The 12,024-nt window shown below is 39.0% G+C and overlaps 1 protein-coding gene across 1 annotated transcript; it reads left to right on the forward strand.

The window, feature by feature from the left end:
- The first annotated feature begins 222 nt into the window (after positions 1-222).
- On the forward strand, positions 223-1,939 carry LOC148693456 (uncharacterized). Its single transcript, XM_088678021.1, has 3 exons — positions 223-804; positions 898-951; positions 1,478-1,939. The coding sequence occupies exons 1-3, from the start codon at positions 223-225 to the stop codon at positions 1,937-1,939; spliced, it is 1,098 nt and encodes a 365-aa protein (XP_088534147.1).
- Positions 1,940-12,024: the final 10,085 nt, after the last annotated feature.

Below are 12,024 nucleotides of genomic sequence, written 5' to 3' on the forward strand. Positions count from 1 at the left end.
AGGAATGCCTGAATCGTCTACAAAAAAGGAGCCCGTAAGGCACTACAAGAACAAAATCACTCTTCGACAGTAAACAAGCTCGAGGACGACGACTAGAATGAAATAGGTTCAGTCAACGTGCCACAAAAGCAGGTACATAACTAGGCAAAAGATAATCCGATCGAAAACACTCCAAAGACTGATACCACACCCACTAATCTAAAAGACAGCAACCAAGACCCGATGGGTCATTCGATCCTCGAGCACATGGAAATCAGCATCGTGCATGTCATACCGGCTGAATTTCAACCGACCATCCACCAGTCAAATTTCTTGGATGGGGACGTGGTTGTCGAAGAAGCGATACAAGTTGATTTCATCGTTGCTGAGGAGGATGGGGAAATCAGTAAAGACGCCAAACTTAAAATAGCCCTGGCCGAATTGTTTCCTCGCTCTCCTTTTATTAATCTCCAACATCTAAAGCCGTTATACGTAACGGCTCATATTGAAGGATACCCCATTTCCAAAGTATTTGTCGATTATGGAGCCACAGTCAACATCATGTCGATTTCCATCATGAAAGCATTATGCCGCTCCAATGACGAGCTCATACCATCAGGAATAACGATGAACAGCTTCATCAGCGACAAATCCCAAGCCAAAAGAGTGCTCCCGTTAGAATTAAGCATTGCAGGTCGCAACCACATGACTGCATTTTTTATAATTGACTTGAAGACAGACTATAATGCATTACTTGGCTATGATTGGATTCATCAAACAAGTTGCATTCCTTCATCGCTATACCAGGTCTTCATCGGCAAATCGGTAGTAGTCCATCCAACCGATAATCAGCCGTTTGAGACCAACATGATTTAGGCTCGCTATTATGATGATCACGTTGGCTACATTACCCTACAGGGTTTTAACGAAGACAGACGACCGACTAGGATCTCAGTTCAGAAAGCCATCGAGGTAGGCACCAAGACTGTACACTAGGATTCGACGAGACTCGGCTTCGCAGACCTCATTACCAACATCGATGACTGACGTCGCAACACGAGAACGGTGTCGGACCGCAGTTTCATCCACCATGGAACGTTTGCTGTCTCATTGGTATGCTATTTCCAAGCAACCACATTCAGGCATAAACTTAGTTGAATTTTTGGCTGAGGGAGATAACGGCCCAATTTTATCGTTTGACAAAGTTCAGGCCGTATTGGTCGAACTCGAAGACAATCGGCCCCAAGTCAAGGACCCATTGGAAGAGATAAATATTGGCACAACCGATGAGCCTCGGCCGTTATTCATTAGTGCGTTATTGCCTCACCCCATGAAGATCAAACTTAGTAAATTACTCAACGAGTTTAAGGACTGTTTCGCATGGAATTATCATGAGATGCCGGGCCTTGACCGAAACCTCGTCAAACACGAATTACACATCAAGGTTGGTTGTAAGCCTTTCTGACAACCCCTTCGCTGGTTCTCAACTGAAGTACAGCTTGACATAAAGGACGAATTAGTTTGGCTTTTAAAAGCCAGGTTTATTCGGACCGCTCGTTATGCCGAGTGGTTGGCCAATATTGTCCCGGTGTTGAAGAAAGACGGTGCTCTATGCATTTGTATCGATTTTCGTAATTTGAATCTGGCAACTCCTAAGGATGAATACCCGATGCCGATCTCATATTTATTAATTGATGTTGCAGCTAATCACGAAATATTGTCCTTCATGGACGGTCATGCCGGCTACAACCAGATTTTCATAGCTGAAGCTGATGTTCACGAAACAACTTTTCATTGCCCGGGGGCACTCACCACGTACGAATGGGTCGTTATGCCATTCGGCCTCAAGAACATCGGTGCCACACACCAACGGGCTATGAATACCATATTTCATGGTTTGATCGGTACGGTCATCGAAGTGTACATAGACGATGTGGTAGTGAAATCAAAGAGTCGCTGAACACATCTAGATGATCTTCGGCAAGCATTCTTACGTATGCACCAACACAACCTCAAAATGAACCCGGCCAAGTGCGCATTCGGTGTATCGGCCGGTAACTTCTTGGGTTTTCTTGTACACCATCGAGGCATTGAGGTAGATGAAAATAAAGCTCACACGATCATCAATGCCCCACCTCTGATGACCAAGAAGCAACTCCAGTTGTTACTCAGGAAGATAAATTTCTCCGTCGATTTATAGCTAATTTGGCAGGGAAACTGAAAGCGTTTTCTACGTTCTTGAAACTTAAGGACTCAGACAGGTTTGAGTGGCAAAAAGAACATCAGGTGGCTTTCACGTAAATCAAGGTCTCCCTTACAACGCCACTAGTACTCGTACCGCCTCGACGTGGTAGACCCCTCAAACTGTATATTTTGACGGCCAATGAGTTCATCGGTTGCCTCCTCGCGCAACATAATGATGCTGGGCGTGAACAAGCCATCTTTTATCTCAGCCGAAATTTGAATTCACCAGAAATCAATTACTCAACTGTCGAGAAACTCTACTTGGCGTTGTTTTTCACTGCGTCAAAACTTCGACATTACATGCTCTCATCAGTTACACAGGTCATTGCTCATACAAATGTTATTCGTTACATGCTTACTCGGCCTATCATCAAAGGCCGAATTGGGAAATAGACATTGGCATTATTCGAGTTTAGTTTGCAATACGTACCTCAAAAAGCCGTCAAAGGACAAGCTCTGGCTAATTTTTTGGCCCAACAGTCCTCTCCTTATGGTTTTGGGGACAGCGAAGTCGACATCGGTTTAGTCGAAACATGAGACAACTAATGGATGATGCATTTTGATGGTTCTAGCACCTCCACCTCAGCTGGTATTGGCATCGTCATTTAATCTCCAGACCACTACCGTTGGTATTTCTCTCTCAAGTTGGACTTCAGCTGTACAAATAATCAGGCCGAATATGAAGCTCTCATCATCGGCCTTCACGTTCTCCACGACTTACAAGCAGCCCGTGTTCTGTCCTTGGTTATTCCGAACTAGTGATTAACCAACTAAACAACATTTTTCGGTGCATGAGTTGTACTTTGATGCCCTATCACACGGTTGCCACCTATTTGGCCGAGTCATTCGAGAGGATTACATTTGAGCATATTTCGCATGTTCGAAACATTACGTCTACATCTACATCAGCGAAGCATCAAAGTCAAGCAAGTTGATCCCAAACAACCTTGCCAACCTTTACACGACATCGTTGCTGAAGTTAACCTTCTAGAAGCTTGTCTGAGGAATTGGTATGCCTAACTATCATATGCAATGCTTGTAGTTCTTATTTGGAAGTTATGTCAAACTCAGGGGGAGTATCCAGAAGTATACTCACTTGATCTTAATGTACTCTTTTTCCCAACAATTAGAAGCATTTTTCCTACTGGATTTTTGCTACCTAACTAGGTTTTAACGAGGCAACCATCCTGGGCTGGTCATAACCTTGTGAGCTCTTCTACTTGCGTCTAGAAGATGTATAGTTTTGACTTAATACAACTTCTCACTTTTCTCCTTAGTCTATGGGTTTTTCTCCCACCTTGGGTTTTACCATAGCAAGGTTTTCTGAGTTTTACCTTTTTATGCATTCTCCCGTTATTCTGAGACTCGCATTCGCTCATTGTGCCAACTACTTCATCAACTGTACTTACTTCATCGTTGAAGACTTGATGCGCCATTTACTTGAGTATTTACACACTTAAGGGGGAGTGTTGCAGTCCTATTTAGATTAGGAATGTGATTGTGTAAATCCTAGTGTACCTAGGGATATCTTTTATATTCCCTTTAGTAGTCTGATTCCTATTAGAGTTGTAATTCTAAAAAGGTAAGGAATTAACCTTCCCTACTACTATAAATAAAGGCACAATAGGATGGAATAGAACACACCTCACAACTACACCTCTCTCTTCTCTCTCTATTGCCTCCATAATTGTTTAGTAAATTATGCCTACAACAAAATAATCAAAGGAAAACTAACAAAAAGTCCTCAAAAACTTTAGTTTTAATCAAAATGACAAAATAGTATTGTAAGTGAATAGTACCAGAAGTGACTTTTCAGAATAAAAATGTCCTTAATGTTAAAAGTGAATAGTATTAGTAGTGTTTCATTAAGACTCCCAAAAATCAAACAAACAAAATTTGCCTTTTTTTTCCTACAAAAAAGGGACAACTGATGCCAAGTCACGGTTATCCATCTCTTTCAGCCTCGAGAGGCTATGGAGAATTTCATCCTGCCCGTGGCCATAGTTAAGCTAACTCACCAGCTTGGAGCATCGAAATTGGGACCTCCCACATTTTTTTGCTTATTTGGAAAGCTACAGTTTGCGTCCCTGCCACTGTGCCACTTGATGTGGTCACAAAAATTTTTCCTTTTCATGGCACATGTTTATTATAAGACTTTCTCCCAACGCTTGGGATAAAACTTCAAATTGTTAACCCATAAAATTTAGGTTTTAACCCAAAAATAGTTTTTCTGCTCTAACCCCTTCTAGTTTAAATTTTTAGCCCGAGATTATTAAAAAATGTATTTAGGATAATTTTTTTCTTAAAATAATTTAATAAAATAAAATAAAATTATGTAAACTATCCTAATTTAATTTTATGAACATTTTAACCTAAAAATATTTAGATACCGATAAATATTGAAAAATCACTAAATCGACCATGAAACTCAAGGAACACTATGAAAGAATTTTTTTTAAATTATTTTAGCCGTTGGATTTAAGTTTGGACCGTTAGATTTTTTTTTTTTTTTTACCATTTGATTTGATTATGTTATATCTTGGCCATCAAATTCAACAAATTTATAAATATAAAACAAAACAAAAAAAAAATACACATATATAATGGGAATTTTGGTCTAAATTTGCCCCAAAAATGAATTTTTTGGTTATAACTCATATTTGGCCCATGGATTGGAGCAAGTTGGGATAGATTCAGAACCTAAAATTTTAGTTGATCTGATGAACTATATCCAATATCCAAATATTGATACAACATGTATGTATATAAGTGATAATCTTTTAGAGATTGGTTTTTATGATTAATCTACATGGCGCCATATGATCGGATGGGTGAGTCCCCACTCATGTGACATCAATGAACATAAACTTTGATGGAGAGACAACGGGATTATCAATTTGACTTGCGGAACTCCATTTAGGAACTAAAATGATAAATTTTCTATTTTAGAGACGATTTTGATTAGAAGGTCCAAGTTAAGAGACCAACCGTGATAAAAACCCGCATATTTTTATGCTATAAATCGCACGCCATTTAGCTCAACTTTGGTGTAATGACTCTTAGGCCATAAAATGAGTACATATTTATAATATGTGTGACATGTTATGCTATTAGAGAGAGGGAGAAAGACTAAAAATGTCAACTATTGTTTAAGAAACTTAAACGAGAAATCTAGACTCATGCACAAACGAGACACAAATGTAGATTTTTGTTTCTTGCACACGCAATACTTTTTGGGAAAATACCCCAAAATGGGACAATTTCTTAATCTTGGGATAGAAATAGGACATTTCGAATATGCACACGCCAAGCACAACAATCGGACAGAAATAGGATTTTTCCTACACCTTGAAATGACCAAATTGTCCTCCTATATAAATGGGTTATCTAGAAATTCCAACATTCATTTCTCATTTTGTAGAGAGAGAAACAGAGAGGAAAGAGAGAGAAAATCTCTCTCGCCCAATTCCAATTTGAAGAACCCTAACCCACCCATGTTCTTCATTTAAGAGCTCTCTCTAACCCCACCCATCTTCTTCATCCAAGCTCTCTCTCTCTTTCTTTCTTTCTTTCTTTCTTTCTTTCTTTCTTTCTTTCTTTCTTTCTTTCATTCTCTCTCTCTCTCTCTCCTCTCTCTATATTTCAAATATGCGCAAGAGCTCTCTTTAACCCACCCATCTTCTTTGATTTTTACCTTTTCATTTGTAGGTTTTATGAACTAGGTTTGCTTAGTTTTGCTTTTTAATTGATGGATTTTTAGAGTTGAAGCAATTGGTTTGGTATTTCTTGGAGGTGACCCAAATTCTTCATTTTTTATTTTTCATTTTTTTATTATTTCTTTTATTTATATGTGGGTTTTCATTTCTTCTTTCTTCTCCCTCTATCTGCTCCCTTTCTCGATCCAAATTTACAAATACTAAAAGAGGGTTTGGCTTTTACTGCAATTAAATGAAAAAAAACATATTAAAGGTCAGTTGCCTTTTGGAGAAGAGATAAATTTGAGGGAAAAAAGAGAAATCAGAGTGGAAAGAAGGAAGAGAAAAGGATATGGACGAAATTGTTTCGTGTATTCGTTTGCTCTCTTCGTATTACGCTCTCTCATACATTGTATGTACACGACATGCACATGACATGCACATCTTTTGCTCATAGATCTAAACTCAACCCAAAAACCCATAGCTCACAACTCTTTCTTTGAAATCAGAAAAATGATGCAATCAGATAAATGATCGTAAACTTTATATGAAGAATCAATGATTCATTTATTTGAATTTGGTATAAAATTTGATTGGCTTCAAATATTTCAAGGATTGAGTACAAAAGAACCCAACTGAATCAAAGGAAATTGTTTCACAAACTCGTTCTCTTATTTTTGTATTTGCAGGGTCAGTCTCTGAATCAAAGGAAAAAGTAGTACGCAATGTTAATACGAGGAGAGTCAAAGATGTAAATACGCACCATATACACTATATGTACACCACATGCACATAATTTGCACAGTACATGCACATGATATGCATAGAGTGGGAGAAACTTTAACAACAACGTATTGGTATAGTGGATACAATTAAAACATAATTGTTACATATATAAGGTTACAGTGACAGTTTGAAAAGTCTTGTTACGTATATTAACCATCACTTAACTGTGCACGTGGAAACATGATACTCGTTGTCGTTATTTCATGGACACACATGACCCTTAACGTCTTCTAACTTTTTTTTTTTTTTTAAATTTTGTTTTTCACTGAGGCCAACTAGGTTGTGGTAGCACAACATACATGATCATAACTAGTGAACATTTCGACTTCTTATATTAAGATGTAGCCATGCACACCACATGCACATTACGGAAAAAATTTCACAAATTTGTACAATTGGATACTTGAACTAATGTGTGAGGTAAAGTGGGAGCTTTTCGTGACTTTCATCTTGAGTAGACTCAGTACCATCCTCCAGGTTTCTTGGTTAAGAAGACACGAGTAGTTTCACTCACAATCTCTGCTTGTTCATGATTGCTAATGGCTTCTGGATCCAAGTGCACTAAGTGATCAATGCATGCAAGCAAGGGAAATAAATCACACATTAGCTCCTCTTCTCGGGAGTGAGCAGCCTCCTTGGAGAAATAGGGAACTGTTTCCTCAAATCTTACATCCCTAGACACAAGCATCTTGTTAGTAATAGGATGAAAACATTTGTAACCTTTTTGGGAGGATGAATATCCCATGAAAACACACTTTGCAGCCCTAGCATCCAATTTGTCACGATGCAATGCTTGAACATGAACAAAGCACATGCAGCCAAAGGCTCTCAAATGTGATAAAGTTATATGTCTTCCTTTAAGGGTTTCATAAGGAGACTTCAACTCTAAAACACGACTAGGCAATTTGTTGATTAAATAGGTTGCAGTAAGAATGGCTTGTGACCAAAATTTCTTTCGTATGTTCATATGAAGCATCAATGCACGAGTTTTCTCAAGTAAATCCTTGTTCTTTCTTTCAGAGATCCCCTTTTGTTGTGGGGTTCCCACACAACTTGTCTGGTGAACAATACCATGAGACGTCAAATATTGACTCATATTGTTGGATAAGAACTCAGTGTCATTGTTAGTTCTTAGGTTCTGAATGGTTGATTGAAATTAAGTTATGACAAGTTGATGAAAGTCTTTGAACATAGTGACGACATCCTTTTTTGATTTTAACAGATATAGCCATGTTGTTCTAGAAAAATCATCCACAAAGATAACAAAATATTTATATCCATCAAAAGATTCAATAGTTAGACCCCAAACATCAGAGTATACAACTTCAAAAGGCTTGCTAGCCCTAGACATTGAGGAACTAAAAGGGAGCCTAGTAAACTTGGAAAACTGACATGTATCACACATTACAGATGATTGATACTTTTTGGGAAAGAGTTTAAGCAAAACAGTCTCTGATGGATGGGCTAATCTTTGATGCCAGATTTGTTGGTCCTTGGAAGAAATTGAATCACCTTGGAAAACTTTGACTAGACGAAGTTCCTTGCATAGATAATGAAGACCATTCAGGAAGAACCATTCACCAATCGTTTTCTTGGTAAGAGAATCCTGAAACATAACACTCCTTGGTGAGAAAGTTACAAGACAATTTAGGGTTTTAGTGATTTTTCCTATTGACAGAAGTTGAAAAGGAAAGGTAGACACAAACAATGCAGTAGACTCAAGGTTGTTTGAAAGCAACTTTACTTTTCCCACGCCCAAAACCATGGCCTTTTTTCCATTAGCAACTGACACATGAGAGGGTTTTGACAAAGTTTGGAAACTGTGTAAGTTTGAGGCCGTTTGTCATATGGTCAGTGGCTCCTGAGTCAATAATCCAACAATCATGTTCAATACTAGTGTGAAGAGCAATTGAGAATGCACTAAAAATACTTGGAGCTTTGCTTATCGGTACATTCTCATTTTCAGCAAGGAAACCTGCAAATTGTCCCGGTAGCGCAGTGGAATTTTCAATTGTACCCCTTGAGCTTTCTACACATTCTCTATGTTCCTTAGTTTGCATGTATATTGCAAAGTCATTTATGCGCGAGACAGGATTTGAAGTGAAGTCCTAAATGCTATCAGGGAATGAGGTATAGCTGTGATTGGCTGCATGCTGAGGTTTGTATGAGGCAGTATGGAACTGCCTTGAAGGAATCATTATGTGATCCTTGTTGAACTTAGGTTTCAGTTCGGGGTGCAATATCCAGCACCTTTCCTCCACGTGACCTACAGTGTCACAGTCACTGCACTTCAAGTATGGATTTTTACCCTTGTAAGGCCTGCTGTCTGAGGGTTTATGTTTGGCAACATAGACTATTGACTCAGAAATCTTGAAATTCTTCTCCAAGTTCATCACCCTTCTTCGAGCTTCCTCACATTGAACCGTGGCACACACCATTTTGAAGGAAAGAAGTTCGACATTCATCAGGGTGTGACTCCTGAGATCCTCATAGTCCGAGTTAAAACTCACAAGTAGCTGATATATCTTGTCTTCTTCAGCTCTTATAAGAAAAAATGCAGCATCAATGGTGTGAGGTAGATAAACATCTAACTCATTCCATATAGTCTTGAGACTTCCCAGGTACTGCACAAAGGTTTTTTCATCTTGTTGAAGACTGGCAATGTCCCTCTTTAACTGAAACACTCGTGCATAATTATTTTCATTCCCATACATGTCTTTAACAGATTTCCACAGATCGTGTGAGGACTCGAAATGGCTGAAGATTTTAGCGATATGTTTCTCCATTGAGTTGAGAAGCATTGACATGACTTGTTGGTCAAACATGCTTCATATGCTTGGGTAGAAGCCTCGGGTGCTTCAACTCCTTCATTGATGAACCTTAGCTTTCCTCTTCGACCGAGAGCAAGAGACACTGCTCTTGATCATGGGAGATAGTTGAATTCATTCGACAAAACTGAGCATAAATGCATATTCGTATTTATCTCAGTATCTGGAACAAAAGAGGGAGAACTTTGTGAGTTTTCTCCCCCAAGGTTTACTAAACTTTCTTTAGCCATAACTAGAGCTTGAAGATGAACAATAACGAAAAAAAAATGGGCAGAGACAGGTCAAGAACGACACTGCTCTAATACCATGTGGAAATTTTTAGTTTGTTTGAATGTATTTTCATAGATTGATTGAATGTACAAGGGGGGTATATAATGAGGTAGAAGGTTACAAGCAACCCTACCTTGGCAAATCCTACTAACCCAGTAAATCCTAAAGTTGTCATTCCTTAATTTAAGGAAGTGCAGCAAGTAGCTAGCACACAACTACCAAGAAGTCATCTAGATGTCAATCTTCCTCAAATTAAGGGATTAGACTTAATAGAGAATCCCATGGAAAGAGGAAACATAAAATCTAGCAGCATCAGTCACCCCATATTATCTAATATCCATATGCAGCATTAGTCACCCCATATCGTCTAATACCCTAACTTATCTTCTAACTATTAATTCATCTTACAACCAACCATTTATTCCATAAATCATTGATAAAGGAAGTTGGAACTAAACACCATACCTTACTATGCTTGCCGAAGCTCGACCGATAAAAAAAAAAAAAAAAATTGAACTTTTGGCCAGAACAGAAAATATGGTACAAAATCCAGCTCACTCTTCTCACCTCTCTCTCACATCTCTTTGTTCAAAATCAGAGATATAAGGTCAACCCAAAACCCAGCACTCTTCTTGCATCTCATTGGACTTCCATTTTTTCGAAATCGAAGCTTAGAGATCTGAGCTCACAGAGCTCTCTCGACAAGCCTCTCTTCCAAATGAAAATAGTAATGCAATGGGTTGATGATTTTTAGTATTTATATGTGAGTATTTTAGTAATTTTAGTTTTGTGCATGTTGTGCATGGCTTGTGCATGGTCGGTTTGTCCTATTTCTATCCTAAAATTAAGAAATTGTCTCATTTTGGGATATTTCTCTACTTTTGATAGTATTGTTAGTCTTGATGAAGATAAAAATTTCATGAAATTAAGTGGTCACTTTATCAATGACTCATGCCCAGGTAGCGGGCAGACCTACCTGCTATATAGAATTGAGCATGGAAGAAAAAGTAGATTGGACTAGAAAATAGGAGTCTGTCATACTTTGAATCGTCCAAACTCAACTGACCAAATGCTTGCTCCAGGAGGATCTGAGGACTACTCTACAACAGGAATTTCATTATTTTGCATGTCAAATTTCGTTTTTATAGCAATTATATGGTACTGAAAACTTCGACAGTTACAAGTTTCGTAATTAATAATTCTATTTTTACCATCTAAACATATCACAAATTTATATTATTTTTTTAGGGTAAAAGATTGTTTACTACCCTAAAGTTTCGTGGTTTTCAACATTTGGTACACGAAGTTTTTTTCATCCCAAAGTCATACCTCGAGTCTTAAATTTGGGACAGTTTCGTACCTTCGTTAGTCAAACTGTTAAGTCTATTGTTAACTGATGATGTGGCGTCCACGTGGACAATGACAGGGCGCCATGTGTCATCCACGTGGAAATTAAAAATAAATTATTTATAAAAGAAAAAATAATAATTTATTTATTATAAAATAAAAAAATAAACCCTTAATCCCCAAATCCCACTCGTGCCCACTCTCTCACCCTCCCTTCTTTCCTCCGCACCCACTGCTCTCCTTCCCTCGTCGACTCTGCACATCCACCCTTTTCCTCCTCCCTCCTCCGCACCCAGTGCTTCCCCTCCCTCTTCGACTCCTGCACTCCCATGAAATTCAACATCATCAAATTCAAAAATTGAAAACCGATGGTGAAAAATCTGGTGCGGGTCAACCTAGATCTAGGTTTGGTGTTGGATCGCGATGGGTTCACTCCCTTGCATCTAGATGTGATCAAGTAGCGAGTTGTGGTTGTGGCCGAGTCATACCGGTGATGACTCGGATTTTGACTCAGGGAGGCAATGGTGGGTTGCACTTGTGTGTGAAGCATCACAGGCTGGAGGTGTTGAAGGTTTTGGTGGAATGTACAGGGAGAGGAAATTGAAGGTGGTGTGCGGAGTGGGTGTGCAGATGAGAGAAATTGAGGGAGGGGATTGGGGGTTAAGGTAGGAGTGGTACGAGAGAAAGAGTGTTGGGGGGTGGGAGAAGGGGTGGGTAATGGGAGGGTGGGACGGGTGGGATTTGGAAGCACTGGGTGTGGAGGAGGGAGGAGGAAGAGGGTTGATGTGTAGAGTCGAAGAGGGAGGGAGAGCACTTGGTGCGGATGAAGAGAATGGAGGGTGGGATTTGGGGACAAAGGGTTTTTTATTTTAAAT

This window comes from Pyrus communis, chromosome 10 (genome assembly GCF_041283825.1).
Source record: "Pyrus communis isolate YQ-2024b chromosome 10, ASM4128382v1, whole genome shotgun sequence".
In the NCBI taxonomy this organism is placed as follows: Eukaryota; Viridiplantae; Streptophyta; class Magnoliopsida; order Rosales; family Rosaceae; genus Pyrus; species Pyrus communis.